This window comes from Quercus robur, chromosome 1 (genome assembly GCF_932294415.1).
Source record: "Quercus robur chromosome 1, dhQueRobu3.1, whole genome shotgun sequence".
Lineage (NCBI taxonomy): Eukaryota > Viridiplantae > Streptophyta > Magnoliopsida > Fagales > Fagaceae > Quercus > Quercus robur.
In genome coordinates this window covers 14,981,955-15,009,482 of record NC_065534.1, presented here as the reverse complement: position 1 = coordinate 15,009,482, position 27,528 = coordinate 14,981,955, and the positions used below count along the sequence as shown (strand labels likewise).

The window sequence follows — 27,528 nt, the reverse complement described above, 5'->3', positions numbered from 1 at the left end:
TAAAAATTGTGTGTACCTATCATTTCTTAAAAAAAAAAAAAAAGAAAAAAAAAAAGGAAGAGAGAATAGCAATTGTGGCAATGGGATTGCCGAAATAGGTGGAGAAAATTTCCACCTATTTCGGCAATCCCATTGCCACAATTGCTATTTTTTTTTTTTTTTTTCGGCAATGGCATTGCTGAAATAGGTGAAAATTTACTCCACCTATTTCGGCAATCCTATTGCCACAATTCTATTATTATTATTATTTTTTTAAGAAATGATAGGTACACACAATTTTTACAATATTTTTACAACAAATTCACAATAAATCACATGTGATTAGTTATTATTAGTTCAAAAAAATTTTGTGACAAACTAATTGTGGCAATGACATTGCTGAAATAGGAAAAAAAAAAATTGTTACAAACTAATTGTGGCAATGGCATTATCAAAATAGGGGAAAAAAAATTTGTGACATAGGACCGGGCAGAAATTTGGGCAGAGGAATTTCGGTAACAGCGTTGCCGAAATTCCTCTTCTTTCTCTCTCCCACTTTTTCTCTTTTTCTCTCCTACTTTTGTTGAATTTCGACAACACTGTTGCCGAAATTCTTTCTCTTTCCTCAATTCCCCAATAAAGTTCAAACAGTACCTATAACGCAAATTAAGTTCAGATTTTGCAATATTAACCCAAAAGACTCCAGTAAATTTACTCTCTTTTTTTTCTTTTTTTTGAGGAGAGAGAAACTCCTTCTCTCTTTTCTTTTCTCCCCTGATCCTTCTCTCTTCACATAGTCTTCGTGTAAAAGTGTAAAACAAAAACAACTGCTGGGACAGAAAAATTCTAGCTCAAATGATCCTTCTCTCTTCACTTTGTCTTCGTGTAAAACGAAACCCACTGCTGGGACAGAAAAATTCTAACTCAAACAATCACATTGATATGGTCTGGATAGTACTGCTCACAGGTATGGATGAGAGTAGGGAGAAATTGATTATTGGTGAAAAGAAAGAAAGTGAACTTTATACACCATTTCCACACATCTTTTGCTTTTCTTCTGTATATATTTCTACACAACCTACTCTCTTCTTCTCTGCCTCTTCCACTCTTATTTTTCTCACACACTCTCTCTCTCATTAATTGAAAGTCTCACACACTCCACGGAGTTTTTTCTTCTCTCTCGCACACCATGCCACGACGTGGCGGTGGAAGAGGCAGAGGCCGCGGTACTGCTCCTTCTAGTTTCTCTCCGGTGCCTTCTCCGGCTGTTTCACAACCATCATCTGTCGCTTCACCGTCGAGTTCCGCTCCTCCTCCGCCTCAGCCATCGTCATCCTCGGTGGCTGAACTGACCAGTGGTGTCAAAGAGAGACTCACGTTGCAGGATCGAGCGGCTCAGCCTTCGTCCTTGAAAGCCTTGGTCGTTCCGAGAAGGCCTGGCTACGGAAGCGTCGGAAAGAAAATCCAAGTCCGAGCAAATCATTTTCTCGTTGAAGTCGCCGATAGAGATATCCACCACTACGATGTGAGTATCTCATGCACAATCTTCGTCTCCTTTTTTTATTTACATTTTGTCCTTTATGCCTTTGTTTTTATGCTCCAAAATTATGGCTCATCATCCTGTTTCATATATTATGTGTTCTTTGACTTTTTGGTTTATTTCAATTTTTTTTTAAATGTTTGAAGTTGATGATTGTGTTAATGTAACAATCTGTCCAGAAATGGAGTTTTGTTTCTTATTTATTTATTTTTGATTATTTATTAGTTATTTCCTATCGAAGAATCTCATTTAAGCAAGACTGACAACACAATGTTGATTTTTAGTCATTTTATAAAAAATAAAAAAAAAATATCTGTCGGTTAATTTTTTTTTTTTTTTTTCATATTTTTTGTGTTCTTTGACCTTTTGGTTTTCAATTTTTATTTATTTATTAAGTGTGTGAAGTTGAAGCATGTGTGTGAATGTAAAAATGGGTCCATAAATGGAGATTTGTTTCTCGTTTCAGGACTAATGGCTTTCTGTTGATGGTAATTTTTGTTTTTGGGTATTTATCTGAGGATTTAATTTCTATAGAATGTAATGCATGTGTATATTTTGTGTTGGTTTTAGGTGACTATAACGCCTGAGAAAGTGAATCGGAGTGAATTGGAGTGTTATGACTCAACTAGACACAATCTACCGAGAGTGAATCGGAGTGTAATAACTTCAAAGAAAGTGAATTGGAGTGTAATGACTCAACTAGACACAATCTACCGAGAGTCACTTTTTGGTAACAGAAGGCCTGCTTATGATGGCAGAAAGAACCTTTATACTGCAGGAGCATTGCCGTTTACATCCATAGAGTTATTTGTCGAGTTACAAAATGATGACCATCCTGCATCTTCATCTTCCGGCTCTGCGAGGTATTATTCTTTCATTTTATCTTGTTGGGTATTTTCAATTTTGTGGTCGTTTAAATTTTATCTGATATGAATGCCATTGCTTGCAGAAAATTCAAAGTGGCAATTAAGTTGGTTTCTAAGCCTGACTTACGGCATCTGAAAGAGTTTTTAGTCAGTAGGCAGTCAGATGTTCCACAAGAAACAATTCAAGTTCTCGCTGTGGTACTCAGAGCGGAACCATCAATGAAGTAATTTACATATCTACATTTTTCTTGTATAGATATGGATTTTTTTTTATTTTTTTATTTTTTTTATATATTAAAAAAAACTGTATTAACATGGTGAAATTTGGGTACAGCTATACTGTTGTGGGGAGGTCATTTTTTCATCCTAGCTTGGTTACACAAGGTGAATTGGGTGATGGTATTGATTATTGGAGAGGCTACTACCAATCTCTCAGGCCAACACAGATGGGGCTTTCTCTAAATATAGGTATTCCTCATTCTTATCTATGCTTTTTCGGTATGTTTCATTCAAAGTTGCACTTGTATTATATTGCTTCTAACATGTGATTGATTTTGTTGCAGATGTGTCAGCCAGAGCATTCTACGAACCACTTCTTGTGACTGACTTTCTTGCAAAACATTTCCATTTTAATCTGTCAAGGCATCTGTCTGATCAGGACCGTCTTAAGGTTATTTTCTACTCCTTATGATGTGATTGTTGATGAATAATTGTGACTTTTGAATGAGATGTAGATGGAGTTTAAAGTTGGCTTCCGTTGTACCCAAAAAAAGTGAAAAACATTTAAGAGTGTTTCTAAGCATGCAGAGTAAATGGATTTTGTTGTGTTTACATGTAAACTCAATTGGTGTTGATGGTGTTTGTTCCCATCCACTACATTGTTTAATATGCCAACAGTGTAAACATGTACAATCACATATACTATCTTCAGATATTCTGTTGGCTATTTACTTGAAGTTTTACTTTCAATGGCTTGTTGATGATGTACTTATCAAAAAAAAAAAAGTTTGTTGATGCATAAATTAGCTCCAATGAAGTAATTCTGTTTTGTTTGTGAATTTCAGATTAAAAAGGCATTGAGAGGAGTAAAAGTTGAGCTTACTCATACAGAGTATGCACAAAGTCACAAAGTCACTGGTGTTTCAACACAACCAATTAGCCAGTTAATGTGAGTAACTAGGCTTTTGTATTTGTCCTCTTCCACTCTCCCCCTCTTTTGCATCCCTCTTTTATTGGTGTATTTAGTATGTAACTGAAACGTTGTATGTAGTGAATATAAATACCAATACAACAAGGTAGACTGTGTTTGCATTGCTTTGTCGTTTTGCTTTTTTTTGAGTTAAATACAAAAATTGGAAAATAAATAGGATTTTAATTATTTAATGAAAATTCCATGGTTTCTTGTAAAATCTATGAGTTACTCCCTCTCTCCCCCTTTTTGTCACTTTTTCTAAATGATATCTTTTATGATGTTTATTGTTTTGTTTTGTTCATTTGCAAATGCTCTTAGAAACTACCCTTTCTCATGGATTAATTTTGCTTATACTTCAAATTGTTTTCAAGTTGTATTAAGTTAGCAATTTAGGTCAAACTTATGTGATAAGAATTTGTCTTACTAGTGACTTGTTTATTTGTTGGCTGTGCTTCGAACCTTTTTTTTTTTTTTTTTTTTTTTTTTTTTTTTTTTTGTGCATCTAAGTTGTTTTCTTCAACTTATGTGCTTTTTTTTTTTTTAAATAATTTTTGTGGGCTAATTATTGTTCATTTTCCTTCAGGTTTACCCTTGATGACAAGGAAACAAAGACATCAGTTCTTCAATATTTTCTTGAGAAATATGACATTGTTCTCCAATATGCGTCTTTGCCTGCCCTTGAAGCTGGTAGTGATTCGAATCCAGTTTACTTACCGATGGAGGTTTGTAAGATTGCTGCTGGACAGAGATACACAAAGAGATTAAATGAAAGACAGGTAACTAACCTACTAAGAGCAACGTGTCAACGGCCAATTGAAAGGGAGCGGAGTATCACAGGGGTATGTAAATGTTGTAAATTGGCGATAATTTGTTCACGTCTCTTTTGAATGAGCTTGTATGATTTCCAATATGGTGATTTGGTGATGTATGGTTCTCTTTTATTACAGATGGTAAAGCGAAATGATTTTAGTAGAGGTAAGCTTGTGCATGAGGAATTTGGAATTGAAGTACGAGAAGGACTTACAACGGTTGATGCACGAGTGTTGCCATCTCCAATGGTAATTTTGTGGTGGTTTGTTTGTTTGAGCTATTTAGTCTATATAATACACTAAAATTTAATGTCACTTCTGTTTTGCAGCTTAATTATCATGAAACTGGGAGAGAATCAAGGGAACATCCTAAGATGGGGCAATGGAATATGATAAACAAGGTCAGATGGTGTAGCTGGTTACTAGATTCCAGTGTATTATAATTGTTCCATTCCTCTGACATTATTTTGCTTGAAAATTCTGTAAAATTGGGTCGAAGTTGGCTTTAGAGCACCACCCAATGAATAATGGTAGCCCAAAATAAGTGGCAGGTAAATGATTAATCTGGGTGTTTCTCAAGTATCAAAGGCTGTCTGCCTGTATATTGTGAATGGCTTTTATTATTCATAAATGTTATTTTAGTTTGATTAACCTTTATAATTTTGATTTTGTAGAAAATGGTCAATGGTGGTAGAGTGTCATATTGGACATGTGTGAATTTCTCTGCTCGAGTGAACAGAGATTTTCCGTTCCAATTCTGTGATGAATTGGTCAACATGTGCAACAGCAAAGGAATTGTATGAGTCATATTACCTGGTGTTCCATGTTTACTTTATTGTATAATGTGTAGATCCTTACTGAATTTAGATAATTGACTTGACATTTTTGCACATTTCACCAGGATTTTAACCTAGACCCTTTGATACCAATACATTCAGCTCATCCTGGTCAAATTGATAGGGCTCTCATTTATATTCAAGAGCAGTGTGCAGCCAAACTTAAAGAAATTGAGCCAGGAAAACAGCTTCAGCTGTTGATAATTATTTTGCCTGATGTCACTGGGTCATATGGTAAGCAATTCAATCAGTATTCAGATTTTATAATTAGAATCGGGTTCTTTTGCTTAAAATAATTTTTGCTGCTTTTAGGGAAGATTAAACGTATATGTGAAACGGAACTAGGAATTGTTTCTCAGTGCTGTCAGCCCAAGCAAGCATCAAAGCTTAGTATGCAGTACCTTGAAAATTTGGCTCTCAAGATCAATGTGAAGGTTTGTTCTATATGACTTCTGATTGACTATTCGTGTTGAATTCATTGGTGGATTTAAAATTCTAAACTGATAATTGAAAACCTTTTTAGGCTGGGGGACGTAACAATGTGTTATCTGATGCTATTCAAAAAAGAATTCCTCTTGTATCTGATCGTCCTACAATCATACTTGGTGCGGGTGTGACACATCCACTACCGGGAGAGGACTCTAGCCCTTCGATAGCTGCGGTACGTCATGTAGTTTTTTAACCCCTTTATGACTTTATCATGTTAAATGGTTTAATTGATTGATACAGGTAGTGGCTTCTATGGATTGGCCGGAGGTAACCAAATACAGAGGACTCGTCTCTGCACAGGAGCACCGTGAAGAAATTATCCAGGATCTCTATAAATCAGTGCAGGATCCTCAAAGGGGTTTAGTTCATGGAGGCTTGATCAGGTAAGGTCATGCATGATTCTTTATTACCTTAGTGGAAGGAAATATTATTTTATTTTCTCATTTTTCCTTCAATTGTGTCACTCTTTTTTCAGAGAACAACTTATTGCCTTCAGAAGAGCAACCGGGCAAAAACCCCATAGGATTATTTTCTACAGGTATAATTTTTTTTTTTGATCATGCAAAATTGGATTTGTTCATTATATCTATCTGATCTTGTTCTATTTTACTCACAGAGATGGTGTTGGTGAAGGCCAATTTAGTCAAGTTCTGCTTTATGAGATGGATGCAATAAGAAAGGTATTATAGCTCAGGAGTCATTGTACCGGGGTGCCCTTATGTATTAGATAGGCATTTGCCAGGAGTACAAGGACAAAAAAGATTCAAAATCAACATGACTTGATTGTTGAATATTAGTTTTTTGTTGTCTTTATGTTGACACCTTGGTCTCTAATTTTATAACTGTTTCTTTCAGGCCTGTCTGTCACTAGAGGCAAATTATCTGCCGCCAGTTACTTTTGTTGTTGTTCGGAAAAGACACCATACACGCTTTTTTCCTACAGATAATCAGACAGACAGGAGTGGCAATATTCAACCAGGTTCCCATTTTGTCACCCTAGGGTCAATTACAGTTTGTTGATTTTACAACAACTGACTGTGTATCTCTATGTGTAGGTACTGTTGTCGATACTAAAATTTGCCATCCAACTGAGCTTGACTTCTACCTTAACAGCCATGCTGTAATACAGGTAAAACATTGATTCATTGTAGAATTAACTTTCAGAACAGTTGGCTTTGTTTATGGATAGATTTTGATTTATAAATAGACATACCTTCGTTGTAGAGGAATGATTTGAGTTCAATTGTATTGTACTTGCAGGGGACTAGCCGGCCTACGCACTACCATGTGTTGTACGATGAGAACAATTTTACCGCAGATCTCTTACAAGTGCTAACCAATAATTTGTGTTACACGTAATGCCCTTCTGACCCCTGGGTTTTTTGAATTCCTATTATGCATCAGAAAAACATTTCTGTTGTGTTATTTTGTAACTTAGATCAACTTCCTTTTCAGGTATGCAAGGTGCACTCGATCAGTTTCCATAGGTTTGATATCGTTCCTCTTTCGTTTCCTTTTTCCTATTTTTTATTTATTTACTTTTTCATTTAAATTACCATTAGATTGTGCATATGCTTATTTCTCTACTGAAATGATAACTCTTATTGCAGTTCCTCCTGTATGTTATGCCCGTTTAGCAGCTTTACGAGCACGCTATTACATTGAGGGTGATACATCAGATGGCGGTTCAACTGGGGGTGAGAACAGAGCAGAGTTCCGGCCCCTTCCTCTGATCAAGGATAACGTCAAAGATGTCATGTTTTATTGCTGAGATGGGTCTTTTGTGGGGTTTCTTTTGGATGATAATGCTCATAGTTCCCTCTTATGTTTCTCTACTGAGATTAGTTAGGCCTTTTGTGGGGTTTCTTTTGGATGATGCTCATAGTCCCCCCCCTTTTATGTTTCTTTCTTTTGTTAATACTCTTGCGATTGGTGCTTTGGTCTTGTTTCCATTGCACAGAGGCTTTAGGCTTTAATTTTCTTTTGGGCATATTTATGTGTTTGTGAAACTGCTTTCCTTGCCACGTGCCTTTGAACTGTGGTGAGAATGGTATATAATTTCCATAGCAAAGAGACAAAGATCAATACTCAGTATATTGATGTTGGTGTTAACAGTTGGCTTTTACTTGATGCAGTTGAACTGTGGTTGTAAGTTGTAACATTCTTGAGAAAGGTCATCGAGTTGCCCAAACTGGGAACTTGGGTAAAGTTTCTGGAAATGACATTTGTGGAAATGCAATGGTCAAGTAATATTCGCTTTCAGATCCAACTCAGGTCAATATGACCACTTTGCTCAGTAACATGGAGAGTTTAGGGGTTGAGAAATGCCCCTAGGTAAATTTATGTAAGATAATAAAATGGTTGGGCTTGCAAGCGAATATACATGCAATTGCACACGCACGGATAAAGCACAGGCGATCAAGCCCTGAGGTATTATCCCCAGCAAGAAGGCAGTGGCTCGAATTGAAGTCATTGTTCTTCATGAAACACAAGATAACTTCAAATTCACAAAGTGCAACTATTTTTATGGCTGTTTCTCTATATACATCATATATGTATATGGCTTTAGTGATTAAATTAAAAGTCGGCTAATTGTTTTACTTCCTTCTGTACAAGCAAACTAATTATATTTGCTATTTCGATTGCCTGGAACAAAAATAAAGTGAATGGTGATTACCAATGTGGCAGACAATGTTTTTTTGTGTTGCAAATTTCATTTTTATTTTTCTTTATAAGATAGCATTTTAAACCTACGAAAAGTTATATATGCATATGAATTTAGTATTTTAAATAAAATGTGATATGAATAATAAAAAAAATTAATTCCTTTTTTATTAATTTATTTTTATGGGAATTAATTCCCTTTTTTGAATGAAAAAATAAATGTAAATTCTATACCCTAATTTGGTGTGATCTACAATTATGTAGGGTAAGAAAAGGTGATATATTATTGATTTGTTGTTATTCTAACAATCCAAATATTATATAAGTATTATCACAAAATATTAGTTTTGCATGTACCGAGGGAAGTGATTCTTGACAATGACGACCTTAACCTATATAAATCAGATTTTAGAATAGTATGTATTCTAATCACCGGTGAAATTTAAGTTTTAGAATAGATTCAACCTATCTCTATATTCTACATAATAATTGTTTTTTATCATTAATATAAAAGTCTTTAAATTGCTTTTTATCATCAATATAAGTGTCTTTAAATTTGAAAAGTTAAATGCCAAGGCATGTAGTGGATTTTAAATCTAATAACAGACAATTAGCAATTTAGTAGATTTGCATTTTGATTGATAATTAAGAGTATAAACCAGTTTTATCCCTAAAAATAAATGCTAATATTTAAGTTAAAATTAATTAATCATCATTTTTTTTGTTTAATTTAAGATTTTTTTTTTTGGATAATTTAAGATTCAATATTTGTTTGTTTGTTTTTTTTTTTTTTGGTGGATGAATAAGGCTAGTCCATATCTTCTTTCTTTCTTACCCTTTTTTTTTTTTTTCCTTTTTTTAGATAAGTCTAGTCGAATTGCAATAGGAAAATAACAACAACAATAATAATATAACACGTTTAATTGACACTTGAGCATACGCAAGTGCTATTTTGACCACCATATGAATCTTTGTTTTTTTTTAAAAAGGCTCAATAACCTCTAGAGGAAAAAAGTATGTACAGTAGTTTAAATTCAAGGGAGTCAATACCGTATCAGAGGTTGTACCAATTTGGCCAGTGGTACAATATATTTTAGATACCGGTCAATACTGGTGTACCGTTATTTTTTATATTTATTATAAATATATATATATATATATATATATATATATGTATGTATGTGTGTGTATATATATATATTATAATAAATATAAAAGTTTACCATAAAACATTTCATCAATTTAGAACTAATTATTCATAGTTTTAGACTTTAGTATCAATTAAAAGAAAAAAAAAACAATATAAAAAATAGAAAGCTTAAAAGTTACTATTGCATACTAAGAAAACAAATAATACTAATAAGTTAATGCAAATAAGTTACCATTTTGTCCTAACAAAAATTAAAAAAAAAAAAAAAAAAAAAAAAAAAAAAAAAAAAAAAAAACTTTTTTCTGTACTAGCCTGTATTTTTTCTGGTACGAAACAGGGGGGTTATATCTACCTGTTTGCTTACCAGTACGATATATACCGGCTGTACCGGCCGGTACGGTACGGAATTGACTCCCTTGAGTTTAATACATCTATTGAGTCATTTTTACTCATTGTGTATTTGTAGCTCAATATTTCATTTTCTTTCCCCAAAGTCTTTCTAGTCTCTCTCTCTCTCTCTCTCTCTCTCTCTCTCTCTCTCTCTCTCTCTCTCTCTCTCTCTCTCTCTCTCTCTCTCTCTCTCTCATAGCAGATTAGCTAGAACTCGAGCTTTGATTTGTCACTTCAAGTTCAAAAACATTGATTTGAACCTACAACACGAATACACGATCTCCGGAATCAAGTCAAAGATGAGCTTGTAAGAGAAGATGAAGGTGGTGGCTGTCTCTTCTTTAAAGAGGACAACAAGTTTTGTGATTTTTGTGAAGGGTTTATAACTTTATATGCAACTCTTTGAAAATTGTCTATGAATTTGTAATAACACACCCCCTCTCTGGTTTTTTGTGAAATGTGAATGGAGAAAAAAAAAAAAAAAAAAAAAAAAAGACTGATTTGGAGAGAAAAAATAATAAATTAAAATAATATTTTAATGAAATGGAGAAAAAATAAATAGCCTAATGCATGCACATATGAACCAAGTAAAGTATCAAAAAAAAAAAATTTGGGCTTTAATTAGTTACTATTAATTAACATTGATATGAATCCTGTTAGCCCAATATGTCCTAATAAGCCTACAATTTCTATATGTCAATTATGGATTTGCAGTTGCACATTGCATCCTCTGAGATCTATAAAATTTTTTGGATCTTAATCTTATTAGCCGAAGAGATAAGGGTGTTTTTTTTTTTTTTAAGATAAACCAAAGAGATAAGTTAGCTCAACACAAATCAATAATCTTCCATGGAATTCCACGTTTAACCCTCAATTGCTCAAAACAAACTTCTAAGCCTAACACTTGTTCGACTTTTGGAAGAACTCACGTTATATGTCTAAATCTTTCTTCTTCTTTTTTCTTCTTTTTCACTTTAGCCCTCTGGGTCAATATTTCATTGATGAGTACAAACGACAATACCACACCTAGCATTTTGTGTGTATTAGGGAAGAAAAAAGATGTCATTCAAAACATAAAAACAAAAAATAAACATTGAGACTGTGTCGTTCAATTAGATATTCAGTAACAATGTCGACCAATTATAAGTTTCAATAAAAAGTTGCCGTTTAGGTCAGTAAGAACAAAATGACATTTAGATCATAAATAAGAACAGCTGAACAAGATGCATTTGAATAAGAAAATATCTCATGAGACCAACTTATAGAATGTTCCTCTCATCATTGGTGTACTCCACACACTTGAGAGAGCCACATTTTGTGAGATGAACACTCCGTAAGCCGGTCTTCAAATTTATATTTTTCCATTTGAACAGGGCCCATCATTAGGTAGTCTAATGGTTAAGAACAACATAAGCTATCAACAGGGACAGAGCTACGTTCAGACTTGGGAGGGCAGTGCCCCCCCCCCCCCCACCCCCAACCCCAACTTTTTAAAAAATTCCACTTTCATATATATATATATATATATGAGAGAACTGAGTGAGATCTCGTTTAAATGATCTGATATTATCTGATCAAGGTTTGAAACAAGAATCAATGGTGGATCTGAACAGACCTTCTTGTTGACACTACCACTAATGCTGGGTTTAAGTATGTCTTCATCTTCTGCTTCATAGTTCAAGCCGTAACATTAGCAAGAATAGAGAGTGAGGGAGAGGGAGAAAAACTCAGATTTTTATAGAGAAGAGATAAGTGTCAATAGAAAATATTAGCAAAGGATAGAGATAAGATTCACTAAGATTTCAAGAAAGAGAAATAGAGAGAGAGAGAGAGAGAAGATTATGTTATAATAAAAAATTTAAATAATATGTTGGTCATAGACTCACGGGTACAATGAGAAAATGGAACAGGTGAAACAAGAAAGATTAAAAATATAAAATAAAGTTGGATTTTTGTTTTAATGTTTTAGAAATCAAATGTGTGGCTATCGTTAGAGAAGTTAATGGGCAGGCGGGCTAACGGGAAAACAGAAAAATTAAAATGGATGGTCTATACTTTGCTTGACTTTAGCGGTCCTACTTAGTAGAAACATGGTAAATTTCATGTTGTGCAATGAATTAATATTAATATTGTTGTAATTTTATTTTTTTGTAGCTCAAGTGCTGGTAAAATTTATTAAACATCATAGGTTGAAAACTATCTCTAAAAAAAAGTTTGTTGTGGTATGTAAGATATGTTTATTTGCCTTTTTTTTAGGACTAACCTAATTTTTGTGAGGCATGTTGTGGATTCAAGTGTGTAGTTGGATGTATCCCTAGCATTATTCATAAGCTAATATTGATGATTTATTGTTGCTAACCTCTAATGTTGATGTCATAATTTATAAAAATCTTAAAATTAAAATTTGAAAAATCACCAAAATTAGTATTAGTTTATTGCAAATCTCAAATTGCATCTACAAATATAAGATTACGATGCCAATGATGAGCTTTACATTAAGCTTTGCCCCCCTTAGGTTTGTACCCTGGCTCCATCCCTGACCATCAACATGTAGTAAAATGTTGAACATTGCTTCTAATAAATGTAAAATTTTCTAAGTTCAAGTACTAAACCAACCAGGTCTTCTATTTGGGTCTGACTATTATAAGATAGCTCATACATGGAACAAGTCATTAGTGTTTTGTAAAAGATGAGGCCCCAAGAACTTAAATTTGTGTTATTCTACCAGGCTTCAAGCATGAATTCAAGTAAAATACATGGAATATGATGTCATATATGTAAAAATAATAATAATAGTAAAAATATGTTACAACCATGCTGGTATACAGGTAAAACTTTGGTTCATTGTAGAATTAACTTTGAGATCAGTTTCCATAGGTTTGATATCGTTCCTCTTTTGTTTCCTTTTTCATATTTTTTATTTATTTACTTTTTCATTTAAATTACCATTAGATTGTGCATATGCTTATTTCTCTACTGAAATGATAACTCTTATTGCAGTTCCTCCTGTATGTTATGCCCGTTTAGCAGCTTTACGAGCACGCTATTACATTGAGGGTGATACATCAGATGGCGGTTCAACTGGGGTTGAGAACAGAGCAGAGTTCCGGCCCCTTCCTCTGATCAAGGATAACGTCAAAGATGTCATGTTTTATTGCTGAGATAGGTCTTTTGTGGGGTTTCTTTTGGATGATAATGCTCATAGTTCCCTCTTATGTTTCTCTACTGAGATTAGTTAGGCCTTTTGTGGGGTTTCTTTTAGAATGCTCATAGTACCCCCCTTTTATGTTTCTTTCTTTTGTTAATACTCTTGCGATTGGTGCTTTGGTCTTGTTTCCATTGCACAGAGGCTTTAGGCTTTAATTTTCTTTTGGGCATATTTATATGTTTGTGAAACTGCTTTCCTTGCCACGAGCCTTTGAACTGTGGTGAGAATGGTATATAATTTCCATAGCAAAGAGACAAAGATCAATACTCAGTATATTGATGTTGTTGTTACAGTTGGCTTTTACTTGATGCAGTTGAACTGTGGTTGTAAGTTGTAACATTCTTGAGAAAGGTCATCGAGTTGCCCGAACTGGGAACTTGGGTCAAGTTTCTGGAAATGGCATTTGTGGTAATGCAATGGTCAAGTAATATTCGCTTTCAGATCCAACTCAGGTCAATATGACCACTTTGCTCAGTAACGTGGAGAGTTTAGGGGTTGTTGAGAAATGCCCCTAGGTAAATTTATGTAAGATAATAAAATGGTTGGGCTTGCAAGTGAATATACATGCAATTGCACACGCACGGATAAAGCACAGGCGATCAAGCCCTGAGGTATTATACCCAGCTAGAACGCAGTGGCTCGAATTGAAGTCATTGTTCTTCATGAAACACGGGATAACTTCAAATTCACAAAGTGCAACTAATTTTATGGCTGTTTCTCCATATATGTATATGGCTTTAGTAATTAAATAAAAAGTCGGCTAATTGTTTTACTTCCCTCTGTACAAGCAAAACTAATTATATTTGCTATTTCGATTGCCTGGAACAAAAATAAAGTGAATGGTGATTACCAATGTGGCAGACAATGTTTTTTTTGTGTTGCGAGTATCATTTTTATTTTTCTTTATAAGATGGTATTTTAAACCTACGAAAAGTTATATATGCATATGAATTTAGTATTTTAAATAAAATGTGATATGAATAATAAAAAAAATTAATTCCTTTTTTTTTATGGGAATTAATTCCCTTTTTTGAATGAAAAAATGAATGTAAATTCTATACCCTAATTTTGTGTGATCTACAATTATGTAGGGTAAGAAAGATAATATTTGTGGGGACTGGCCCAAAATAACAGGCTGGGCCCTAGGCCCGACCGAGGATGCAACCCATCCGAGGAGCCAGCGTGACTTAAGCAATCCTTATTCAGACCCACTGGGGCAAAGAAAACATGTCCGAGGAGTAATTTCTCCTCGGATATTGAAAATCCGGAGTAAGGGTACATCTAAGCCACTACAGCCCATCTTCTAAATACATAAAAAGGAAGGAAACCCGAAATATCTCAGCAAAGACTGCCACCACCACATTAAATGCATTACAACTACTCTCCTGGCCGCATTAATGTGGAGAAGACCCCTGAACAGTGCTACTTTGGCTACCGCAACTCACAAAGAACTGAGAGAGGTGTTTGATGGGACAGGTGCTCAAGTAAGGGTTTAGATGATCGACAAGTGTAAGGCCCAGATGACAAGAAAGGGCCTATATAATGTGTATAAGTCCCCGTAAAAAGGGGCAGAAGAAGAAAAAGGTGGAGAATACTATAGCATTAAGAGGAATCCTATTGCACTAATCTGTATCCATTAATCAAGTTTTTAGCCCTATCATTTCTGGGAACTTTTCGACACAGTGGCATTTGTTCTTGTTCGTGTATTCCCTTAACTTATGCAACAAATCGTTTAAACTTATTGAAACCGAGTTCTTTAGCCCATCCTTTACAAGAATTCATTGTGTTGGACTTTTTGGACCAAGACTTGAACAATAAGGACCGGGTCACCAAATTGTTCCCCTACAATATTGATTTGTTGTTATTCCAACAATCCAAATATTATATAAGTATTATCACAAAATATTAGTTTTGCATGTACCGAAGGAAGTGATTCTTGACAAATGACGACCTTAATCTATATAAGTCAGATTTTAGAATAGTATGTATTCTAATCACTAGTGAAGGTTAAGTTTTAGAATAGATTCAACCTATCTCTATATTCTACATAATAATTGTTTTTTATCATTAATATAAAAGTCTTTAAATTGCTTTTTATCATCAATATAAGTGTCTTTAAATTTGAAAAGTTAAATGCCAAGGCATGTAGTGGATTTTAAATCTAATAACAGACAATTAGCAGTTTAGTAGATTTGCATTTTGATTGATAATTAAGAGTATAAACCAGTTTTATCCCTAAAAATAAATGCTAGTATTTAAGTTAAAATTAATTAATCATCATTTTTTTTTTGTTTAATTTAAGATTCAATATATATATATATATATATATTTTTTTTTTTTGTGGATGAATAAGGCTAATCCATATCTTCTTTCTTTCTTACCTTTTTTTTATTATTTTTTTTATTTTTTAGATAAGTCTAGTCGAATTGCAATTGGAAAATAACAACAACAATAATAATATAACACGTTTAATTGACACTTGGGCATACGCAAGTGCTATTTTGACCACCATATGAAATCTTTGTTTTTTTTTTTTTTTTAAAGGCTCAATAACCTCCAGAGGAAAAAAGCATGAACAGTAGTTTAATACATCTGTAGTTGCACGATTTTCCTGGTCCAAACCCTATTAATCAGGCCTTGGCCCAAGGCGCAACACACAATAAATATTTGTAGAGGATGGGTCAAAGAACTTAGCCTCAGTGAGCTTAGTCGGTCTGATGCATGGACAATATTATTGCAGGAACAAAAACACAAGAATGGATATCTAACAGAAGATTCTATTTCCTGAGTGCCGAATACATTTCTTCGTCCCCCTCTTTGAGGGACTCCACTACATTATATAGCTCTCTCATTCTTATCTGAACCTTACACTTGTTGACCATCTAAGCCCCCACTTGAGCACCTGTCCTATCAGACACCCTTATCACTCCCTTGTGAGTTGCAGTGGCCAAGGTAGTACTGTTCAGGGGTCTTTTCCTCATTAATGCGGCCAAGAGGGTGGTTGTGACACATTTAATGTAGTGGTGGCAGTTTTCCATGAGATATTTTGGGTTTTATTCTTTTTTATATGCTTGGAGGATGAACTGCAATGGTTGGGGCGAGCTCTTCGTCCGAACTTCGTAATGTCCGAGGAGGAGTTACTCCTCGGACAGGTTTCTTTTACCGCAATTGGGCTTGAATAAGGTTTTGGCTGTGACTTCTCCTCGGACAGGATGTTTCTCGGACGGGCCCGTAATTTGACTAGTCCATTATTTTGGGCCGGGCCCCACAACATCTATTGAGTCATTTTTACTCATTGTGTATTTGTAGCTCAATATTTCATTTTCTTTTTATACATATTTTCTTTCCCCAAAGTCTTTCTAGTCTCTCCCACACCAGAGCTCTCTCTCTCTCTCTCATAGCAGATTAGCTGGAACTCGAGCTTTGGTTTGTCACTTCAAGTTCAAAAACATTGATTTGAACCTACAACACGAATACACGATCTCCGGAATCAAGTCAAAGATGAGCTTGTAAGAGAAGATGAAGGTGGAGGTTGTCTCTTCTTTAAAGAGGACAACAAGTTTTGTGATTTTTGTGAAGGGTTTATAACTTTATATGCAACTCTTTGAAAATTGTCTATGAATTTGTGATAACACACCCCCTCTCTGGTTTTTTGTGAAATGTGAATGGAGAAAAAAAAAGAAAAAAAAGATTGATTTGGAGAGAAAAAAATAATAAATTAAAATAATATTTTAATGAAATGGAGAAAAAATAAATAGCCTAATGCATGCACATATGAACCAAGTAAAGTATCAAAAAAAAAAAAATTGGGCTTTAATTAGTTACTATTAATTAACATTGATATGAATCCTGTTAGACCAATATGTCCTAATAAGCCTACAATTTCTATATGTCAATTATGGATTTGCAGTTGCACATTGCATCTTCTGAGATCTATAAAACTTTTTGGATCCTAATCTTATTAGCCGAAGAGATAAGGGTTTTTTTTTTTTTTTATAAGATAAACCAAAGAGATAAGTTAGCTCAACACAAATCAATAATCTTCCAAGGAATTCCACGTTGAACCCTCAATTGCTCAAAACAAACTTCTAAGCCTAACACTTGTTCGACTTTTGGAAGAACTCACGTTATATGTCTAAATCTTTCTTCTTTTTTCTTCTTTTTCACTTTAGCCCTCTGGGTCAATATTTCATTGATGAATACAAACGACAATACCACACCTAGCATTTTGTGTGTATTAGGGAAGAAAAAAGATGCCATTCAAAAAAAAAAAAAAAAAAAACATTGAGACTGTGTCGTTCAATTAGGAATTCAGTAACAATGTCGACCAATTGTAAGTTTCAATAAAAAGTTGCCGTTTAGGTCAATAAGAACAAAATGACATTTAGATCGTAAATAAGAACAACTGAACAAGATGCATTTGAATAAGAAAATATCTCATGAGACCAACTTATAGAATGTTCCTCTCATCATTGGTGTACTCCACACACTTGAGAGAGTCACATTTTGTGAGATGAACGCTCCATAAGCCGGTCTTCAAATTTATATTTTTCCATTTGAACAGGACCCATCATCAGGTAGTCTAATGGTTAAGAACAACATAAGCTATCAATAGGGACGGACCTACGTTCGGACTTGGGGGGCAATGCCCCCCCCCCCCCCCAACTTTTTTAAAAATTCCACTTTCATATATAGATATATATATATATATATATATATATATATATATTTATTTATTTATATATATATATATGAGAGAACTGAGTAAGATCTCGTTTAAATGATCTAATATTATCTGATCAAGGTTTGAAACAAGAATCAATGGTGGATCTGAACAAACCTTCTTGTTGACACTACCACTAATGCTGGGTTTAAGTATGTCTTCATCTTCTGCTTCATAGTTCAAGTCGTAACATTGGCAAGAATAGAGAGTGAGTGAGAGGGAGAAAAACTCAGATTTTTATAGAGAAGAGATAAGTGTCAATAGAAAATATCAACAAAGGATAAAGATAAGATTCACTGAGATTTCAAGAAAGAGAAATATAGAGAGAGAGAAGATTATGTTATAATAAAAAATTTAAATAATATGTTGGTCATAGACTCACGGGTACAATGAGAAAAATGGAATAGGTGAAACAAGAAAGATTAAAAATATAAAATTAAGTTGGATTTTTGTTTTAATGTTTTAGAAATCAAATGTGTGGCTATCGTTAGAGAAGTTAATGGGTAGGCTGGCTAATGGGAAAAGAGAAAAATTAAAATAGATGGTCTATACTTTGTTTGACTTTAGCGGTCCTACTTAGTAGAAACATGGTAAATTTCATGTTGTGCAATGAATTAATATTAATATTGTTGTAATATTATTTTTTTGTAGCTCAAGTGCTAGTAAAATTTATTAAACATCATAGGTTGAAAACTATCTCTAAAAAGAAGTTTGTTGTGGTATGTAAGATATGTTTATTTGCCTTTTTTTTAGGACTAACCTAATTTTTGTGAGGCATGTTGTGGATTCAAGTGTGTAGTTGGATGTATCCCTAGCATTATTCATAAGCTAATATTGATGATTTATTGTTGCTAACCTCTAATGTTGATGTCATAATTTATAAAAATCTTAAAATTAAAATTTGAAAAATCACCAAAATTAGTATTAGTTTATTGCAAATCTCAAATTGCATCTACAAATATAAGATTACGATGCCAATGATGAGCTTTACATTAAGCTTTGCCCCCCTTAGGTTTGTACCCTGGCTCCGTCTCTGGCTATCAACATGTAGTAAAATGCTGAACATTCCTTCTAATAACTGTAAAATTTTCATAGTTCAAGTACTAAACCAACCAGGTCTTCCATTTGGGTCTGACTATTATAAGATAGCCCATACATGGAACAAGTCATTAGTGTTTTGTAAAAGATGAGGCCCCAAGAACTTAAATTTGTGTTATTCTACCAGGCTTCAAGCATGAATTCAAGTAAAATACATGGAAAATGATGTCATATATGTAAAAATAATAATAATAGTAAAAATATGTTACAGAAGTAAAAACATAAGAAGTTTGTATAAATTAAATCTGCTATTAAACAAATATTATGTGAAAATGTAATATACAAATGCTGCCAATGGAGCAAGCCCTAATGGAGGAACGTGTAATTCTACATGGCTGACGAAGAAATATTCAGCAGCCACAAACCTATTCCACAATGTGCAGTGACAAGCAGAAACCTAAACTCTAACAACAACGCATGGTCATACCGATTTCTATAAATATAAACCGGCAAGGGAATATAAAATGAACGAATGCTAGTCTCAGACCTTTTGCTGTATATGCTACAAAAATAAGCTGCCAAGCAGTAATATGTGCATTAGGAAAGAAATCATGCTTATTGCTATCCCCTTGTAAGGCTCATTCTGCGGTGAACTGTTATCGTTTAGCTGCCCAGCATTGACATATTCACTTTTCCCAGTTTTCATAGTTGCAGTGACATTTACTGATGTTGAACCTGATTTCATGAATTCAAAAATGAAGGGATTAAGAATTCAATACACACATAAACTCACATAAGTCCAAGGGCAATTGAACACCAGGGAGTAACCATAGCCTGTTATCATTATAGCATTTTAAATGTGCCTGCCTTTTAAGAATAGAAGAAAAGAAAAATTCCATTTAGCATTTGAATAAGTCTATTCACTTTTCATGATGCGTACTTATAACAAGGTCATGGAAATTTTTCAAAAAAATGACCTTATCATTAATTTATAGAATTATTTACATAAATAATCATTTAGGCATTTAGCACAATCAACATGTCCCTTTCAATGTGGTGTCCAAAGGCCCCATTCAGATAGGATATTGAAACTTACAGTCATAGTTAGCCCAGCCAATCCGTTGACCAGCCAAATCATAAACAAATATTTTGTCTTTTAGGACAAGGTCTGCAAAAAGAGATTGAAATATTGTTATCTTAAAGCACAAGAATAATTAAGTTTTTTCGAGCACATTAGACAAAAGAAAATTTAGAATATGCTGTAATTCTAACAAATCAAATACGATAAATTTAGAACTAGCCCTAACTGGCAGAGAGAGAAAAAAAAAGGGGGAGGGGGTGTAGGGGGCACCTTATGTGCACAAGTAGCAGAAAAGGCAAATTGCTGATTATATTAAACTTCGGAGTCCCCCCCAAACCCAAAGATAATACAAAGGAAAATCCTCACACAAATTGCTGTCTACTAAGATTTAAAACGAAAAAGAATATGCCTTGATTGAGTTTAAGGTTTCAGGAAAGGTCTAAAACTACATTATTTGAGACAATATGAACATTCAAGCTAAGCGGTTTCAACACAAGTAATAAATAAAAGCAAAGTTTCAAGTCTGTCCATACCTCCTAAAATTGTTAGCCCTTGACCCTGTAGTTTCTGTAGGCCAATGCACCACACTGCAGAGCTACCCTGAAAAGGATATTGACCGAAGTTAAAAGAATGAAAATAGTAAACCATTATTCCACGTGTGGTGATAAGATAGAAACAAAACTATGTATAAGGACCGCTACAAAGCTTCTTAGCTTGCTTGGGTTATTTTAACTCTGCAGAAGAAACCACTGCCAATGATTTGATGGCAATAGTTAATAAAAGAAACAGTCAAAGAATATCAGCAAAGATGGATTCTTGGGAATAGTGAGGCAAGGCATTAAGTAGCCAGTAATACTTGAGAATCTTCTATCAGTGTGTAAAGGATCAACTTGAATGCAAATAATTATGCCAAGGTGGGTTACTACACAATATGGATTACAATATTTCTGAAACTAGATTTATAAGTTAGAATATCATGGAAATTGCATTGCACAGCCGTGAGTATGCTTCCCGCACAATTGGGTAATTGAAAAAAGTGGTTAAAAAGTCACAGCTGACATTCTAAATAAGTTTTTAAAAGAAGAAATAGAATACAGAAAGCCAAATAGTAAGAGCATGGAAACAATGGAAGGATTATTCAACTAAACAGGCAAATTACATCTCACATCAACTCACCTGCTATTTCCACACAAAGGTAAAATATGTAGACAAGTTCTCACCAGTTATAAAGCTAGAGAGAGAGAGAAGAGAAAAGGGGAAAAAATTGTATACTCACAACAGAATTTTGTTGTAAGAGGTAGTCCTGAGGTCTTAGAATCATGGATGCACCACCAGCAAAGTTTAAACTAACTTGAGGAAAGACATCAGTGACACTGAACATAAGAAAAGAAACATTTCAGAATTAAGATCATCTGAAAAGACTAATACCCAGGGAAGAAGGAACTGAGATGATATGAGCAGAAAGTGAACCTGGAGGTAATTAAATAACACTGATTTCCCTTGGAAACAACAGGTTGAGCAGATTGTGAAACAGCATTTGTTACCTGCATGACAAGAAAATAACATACTTATATTATCATTCATGATTAAAAAGTAAAACTATGCAGTTTTAAAATATTTACAATGAAAATAGAATTATAAATAGGTTAAGTAAACACAGAGAGTTTGCCCAACAGAAACATACAGCAGTGACAAAAGGATTATAAGCTGCTTCTGCAAGGTATGCCAAAGTTGTCCCAGAATCAATTATGGTCCCTTGGTTGTTTGATGTTGTGAACACCGATGGGTCAATCGATAATGTTTGCCCGCTGACAGAAATGCTCTGCAGATTCAAATTATAATGAGGCCTGAAATTTTGAATAGACAAGTGATCAGTCAAACCAAATGCAGTGATGTTTTACATGATCCAATCCTCACAAGCATTTATTAGAAAACAAAAAGGTAAAATATCCCAGAAACTTCAACATATCAGATCTGAATGGAAACCTACAAATGTTGTTTAAAATTAAAGGTTATTATGTGTAACAAGCTACATGTGCATATAGATTTCAGTAAAGAAGAATCTTTTAACAGGCAAAAACTTTTTATGTTAAACTGATGCCAACCATATCACCTCTGATACACATTTATCAAGTTCATGCAATTCCAAACAATAATCCAACTTTGCAGTAGTATAAAATCAAAGTTAATCCTTATAAAACTATTAAAAATCAGGAGGATGACAATGTACGGCTGATCATAAACTATAAAACATTTATTTAGAAGAGCCATAAAAAGTCAAACAAACAATATAGTTTTGGGTTTGAACCTGCCATAAAACAAATTGTGAAAACACATCATGAACTCTAATGACAACCATTATCTGTCACTTTCATATAATTTACAACTCATTAAATTGCACTCAACATAACTCCAAGTAAAATAAAGCATTTAATTGGATATTGCATAAAGATTTAGCAGATTACTCCTGAGAAAAAGAACGTACTGTGATGGAACAAGTGGAGTATAGACTATATTAGGCTCCAAGATTTCCCCAAGAACCAATATGCCTCCACCAGCTTCATCTCCTCTCAAACAGTGTGAGAATGCTTTTGGTGCTACTCCCTGCGAAGCAAGTTGTGAGACAACAGACATTTCCTGTTGCCCAAACCCAAAGATGCCATCAACCGCTCGATCTGACTTTGTCAAGTCTCCTGTCTGTGAGGTGCTACACCTGTTTCATGATCCACCATCTAAGGCACGTATTCCAACTCAAACCAACAAAAAAAGAATACAACTACTATCTCAGGCTTGAAAACTAATTATAGCTCACCCAAAGGCAATGGGAGCCGAAGAATTCGTGGTCACAGACCCTCCAAGAATTGTGTCGAAATACAACAAGTCTGATACATAATATCCAGAGGTCCCACTGCCATCTCCATACTGGAAAGCATATGCACACTGATTGTTCTGACTAGAACAAAGGGCATCTGACGTTTGAACTCCAGCACTGCATCTTTGGTCTGAACAAGAGATCAATGAAGCTGTTGACGAGCTCCCAGTATCAAAGAAATTGAGCGGAATCTATAAGAAAACAAAGCACTTGTATTTAAAATCCATAGCAGCATATTGCCTTATTGTTTAAGCAAAACTAAAGGACTTAAAAACCATATAAAAGAATGAATATGGATAAGAAAAGGCAATACTTGGAGTCCACTCGTTGTTGGGCAACCATTGCATGAGTTACAACTGACCCACAGAACATCACTTCCTGTATCAATCTGCACATAGAATTCTTTTGGAGGAGATCCCAATTGCACTTTTGTATAATACAGTCTGTAATAAAGCCACAATTAATCCATCAAAGTTTGATCAAAATAAGGAATATATTTGTAAAATTAACCAAACACCCAAGATAAAACTCCCAATAATTCCAACATACTAGAAAGCAACACAGAGAAATGGAAGCCATAGCAAAATTAAAACAAAGAAAAAGAAAAAAGAAAGCACCTAAAGACAATGAATTTCTTTCACTCCTACCAACAAAAGAGCAAACCAATGTAGACAAGAATTTAGAAAGAAGAAATCTTTAGCACAACCAGAAAGGAAGCAGATAAAGAAACAGAAACCCATAATTAACAAAAACCGACAAAAGAAAACTACTTAACAATGAAAACCCATATCCCAAAATCAATGAAAAGCCCACACAACACATACAAACTTATCCCAACGCACACAAACAAAATATGAAAGAAAACCCATAACTCAAAAACTCCAATTCATATTAAAAAAAACACGCGCGCACACACAAAAAAGTGAAAAAAACAGAGTGAATTATAGAATTACCCAACCACGAACGGATCGTAGGTACCAGCTACAGGTAAATCAACGACGCCATTAGAAGACTGCAACATTCTTCCATGCCTGAGTGAGTCACGCGCCCTGAGTTGACTCAGTTCCACTCGTTGGCTCAACGGAAAGGCCCTTTCCAGCTTCAGTGTCGCCGGAAAACTGCACAGAACCAGCGCCGCCTGAAACAGCAGCGCCGCCGCAATCAGAATCCCGGCCAGTTCAATTCCTCTCATCTCCTTTCTCTCTCTCTCTCTCTCTCTCTCTCTCTCTGTGTCTGAGTTTTTCACTTTTTTCTCGCAATGATGAAAATACGTGTATTATATATGCGTGTGTAAAAGAATGTTGTAATCAAAGACTAACTTTAATATTAAAAAAAACAATGTTCTTGTTCTTCATTTTTTTTTTTTTTTTTTTTTTTTTTGGGTGAAAGAGTTTTGAGAGAGAGATAAAGTTTGAAGCAACAGCCGACGATAACAGAAGTTTCAAAAAAAACTAAACAACAATTATGGATTTGAGCGATGTTTGTTTGTTTACGTTAACTATATATATTCTTTTTAGGTTTTTTTACTTTTTTATTTTTAATTTTATAAGATTTTAGTTGCGGCCTTGGTGGAGTTTGTGCGAGTTTCGTTGTGTGTTCCTGTTTGGTAAGCCACACAATCATATTGCGCGTACTTTCTACGCTCTTTCCTATCTCGGTTTTTATATTTAATATTTATATTTTATTACATATATAAAGGAGTAGAAATTATTATAGTGTGACGTGACCAAGCTTCTGCCTCGACTTTTTAGCAGGAAGAAAAAAAAGGATTAATATTTTTTTATTAAAAAATAATAAATATTTATTATAATCTAGACCCTTCCAAGTGAAATGTTATTCAATGTCTATTTATATTTAAGAAGTCTATATATATTTTTTGTGAAAATGAGTTTTTTTTTCCCTAATCTTTATAACTCTAAAATCAAATTAAAAAATATATATTTAAATGATTATTCCTAAATTTTGGAAAAATAAATTGAACCAAATGAGCGCGTGATAGTTTGTCTAACATAAAATCTTCTTTTTAAAACTGTCGCCTTCATAGAGAAATGTTATATTTATAACATTTTCACAACAAATTTTATGTGACAAGTTGTTACCTAATATTACTAGTGGGCAAAAAAATAAATTCAATTGTAAATTCAGGTTAAAAACCCGAGCAACCTGCAATTTAAGATTTTTTTTATATGTGTATATTTAACTATTAGTTTGTTTATAATTAAAAAAAAAAAAAAAAAAAAAAAAAAAAAAAAAAGAAGAAGTGGGTGTTGTTCCACATTACTTGAGTGTAACTCTTTCCCATTGCTTAAAAGTTATGTAATTTTTCAATAGTACTTTAAATTAAGCAATGTGTTTGAGTTTGAAGAGAAAGTGTAATTAAGTGTATATGTTTAACAATTAGTTTGTTTCTCAAAAAAAAATTATGAAAATATTATGAAATTAACGCTTCGCTATTTTTAAAGTTTTTTTTTTTAATTAAAAAAAAAAAACAAAGAATTAAAAATTAAAAAGTTATGAGTTCGGTAAATCAGGTGCTCTTCGTAACTTACTATGGTCGGTGATGATTTAATACATTATTATGATGAGTTGACCGTGTCTAATCATGAATCATGAATTATATAATAGCCAAGAAAAAATATATATATGAAAATGTACAAATGATGGTCAACAACCACATTATCGAACTATCATTATAATGACTCTTTTTTAAATACTACTATGCGTTCTATATTTAATTCTCAAAAAAAAAATATACATTTTATATTTTAGATGATATTTACAGGGTCTCTCTCTCAAAAAAAAAAAAAAGGGTATTTACAGGGTTTTCCATTTTAGTGTTATAACCTTAGTAATATAAGCTAATCTATGTTAGGAGAAATTATTTGGTGTACCAGAGTACCACATCAACAATTTTGTGGAATGAATACATTGACAATGTTTTATGTCAACGTTAAGGTAATTTCCTTCTTTTGGACACTTCCTTTTTATAGTCAATATATTTTTTTTTTTTTTAGTTTTTCTTCATTAGTAAAGAGTAATAGTTATACCACCGCGTACTCTTGGTGCGGTAGTACTTGTAGAGTGTGGGGGGACAAGGGTAAGGATTCAAGTTTTCAGAAGAGAGCTTCACACACATATACACTTAGATTAGAATAGAGTATAGTTTTTATCTTGTAAAAAAAAAAAAGAAGTAATAATTATGAAATAGACGTCATAGGTTTGAAATACATATTTATCAAAAAAAAAATCCTCATTTTTTTATATATATATATAAAAATGATAATGGGTCCAAAGCGGATTACTTTTTAAAAAAATATTTTTTTGGTGTCATTTTTTGTTCCCTTCAAAGAACAAACCTCTCATTGACATTATCATATTTTCACCATTTTTATCTATTTTTTTATATTCATAAAAAAATAAAAATAAATAAATAAAGAAAAACTTCATTTTTTTTTTTCTCAAAATTGTCTTTGTTTTAGTTTTATAATTGGGTAATATATGGGATATATGACTTTCAAATGAATTTTGACTTGTATTATGATAGATGGTTAAGTTGAAATGTATTTAAAAGTAACGAATTTATATAATTTACTTTGTTTACATTCTGTTAGTATTAAATAAATCTTACTCTTATAGTCTTATTTTCCATGTTTTTATTTAATCTTGAAATACAATATATTTCTTATTTTTTGAATTTGTAAATTTTTTTTTTTCATTCTTTGAACGTTTGAGTTGAAATCTAGTTATGACCATGACTATTAAGGATGACAATTAGGCAAAACGAGATCAGATTATGGATACTTACTTCTTTCCTCATCCCTTTTTCGAGGTGGAAAAACTCATGGGTTAAAATAGAGGCGAGTTGAATTTGAGGTATTTTGTCATTCCTAGTGAGATGACTCCAAAATAGAGAGAGAGAGAGAGAGAGACACACACACACACACACATATATATATTAGGAAATAGTAAAATAATATACACATATACATACATTCAGAACGAAGTGAGCAACGAGGCAAAAAAACCTCACGTAGGGTGGGGTATTTACCATCCTTCTAAGAGCATCCATAGCAATACTCTTAAAATAGTTTTTTAGTTATTTTATAACTCCAAACAAACAAAAACACCCCACAACAATGTTGCTAAACTTAAAATATTTTACCAACTTGCTACAGTGAGCTGTTAGTAGTAGCAGCTCAATGTAGTAAGTTGCTACAAATATTAAATTATTTTCTCTTTCTTCTCTCATTATAAAACCTTTAATGTGTTATTTATATTTGTTTATTTAATTATAAGGATGACTTTTTTTGTCTGATAATTTTGATAATAGACTATTAGTTGAAGTAGAATTTAAAATTTTAAAACTTAGATGATAAAGTTTTATCTAAATTAAATTATTGTTAAATCTGATTAGTCAAAAGTCTTGTAGTTTAATATCCTAATAAAATATTAATTTAATAAGATGCAACTTGACGAAAAAACAAAAAAAAATAATAGTGAGTTGAGTGGTATTTAAGTTTAGAAAATTTTAATGATAGACTTTTATTTTTATTTAAATTAAAAAAATTTAAAATATTATCCCTTAATTTGAGGAAATATATCATAACAAATAATATAAATTAATTTACTAATTAGTTGTTCTTAAAATGTTGATAATAAACTTTTAGTTGGAGTAGAAGTTAAAAAGAAAA

At 33.2% G+C, this 27,528-nt stretch overlaps 2 protein-coding genes across 3 annotated transcripts; one reads left to right on the top strand and one right to left on the bottom strand.

The window, feature by feature from the left end:
- The first annotated feature begins 778 nt into the window (after positions 1-778).
- Positions 779-13,246, top strand: LOC126722679 (protein argonaute 5-like). 2 transcript variants are annotated; one of them, XM_050425842.1, is made up of 21 exons: positions 779-1,504; positions 2,090-2,382; positions 2,469-2,609; positions 2,720-2,853; positions 2,949-3,055; positions 3,450-3,553; positions 4,161-4,416; positions 4,525-4,635; positions 4,716-4,787; positions 5,061-5,183; positions 5,288-5,456; positions 5,535-5,656; positions 5,746-5,883; positions 5,952-6,094; positions 6,187-6,249; positions 6,328-6,391; positions 6,567-6,690; positions 6,767-6,840; positions 6,972-7,066; positions 7,167-7,198; positions 12,916-13,246. In XM_050425842.1, the coding sequence occupies exons 1-21, from the start codon at positions 1,169-1,171 to the stop codon at positions 13,074-13,076; spliced, it is 2,862 nt and encodes a 953-aa protein (XP_050281799.1). In that variant the 5' UTR covers positions 779-1,168; the 3' UTR covers positions 13,077-13,246. The 2 variants fall into 2 exon arrangements, with proteins under 2 accessions (XP_050281799.1, XP_050281794.1); XM_050425837.1 differs by lacking the exon at positions 12,916-13,246 and adding an exon at positions 7,322-7,823 and having other exon boundaries at positions 782-1,504.
- Positions 13,247-19,147: 5,901 nt separating this feature from the next.
- Positions 19,148-24,274, bottom strand: LOC126722663 (aspartic proteinase 36). The gene is made up of 10 exons (XM_050425810.1): positions 23,791-24,274; positions 23,151-23,280; positions 22,778-23,028; positions 22,451-22,678; positions 21,650-21,812; positions 21,436-21,509; positions 21,242-21,338; positions 20,499-20,565; positions 19,981-20,052; positions 19,148-19,619 (listed from the first exon to the last, which is right to left on the bottom strand). Exons 1-10 carry the CDS (start codon positions 24,027-24,029, stop codon positions 19,447-19,449), a joined length of 1,494 nt encoding a protein of 497 aa, XP_050281767.1. The 5' UTR covers positions 24,030-24,274; the 3' UTR covers positions 19,148-19,446.
- Between the last annotated feature and the right edge of the window lie 3,254 nt (positions 24,275-27,528).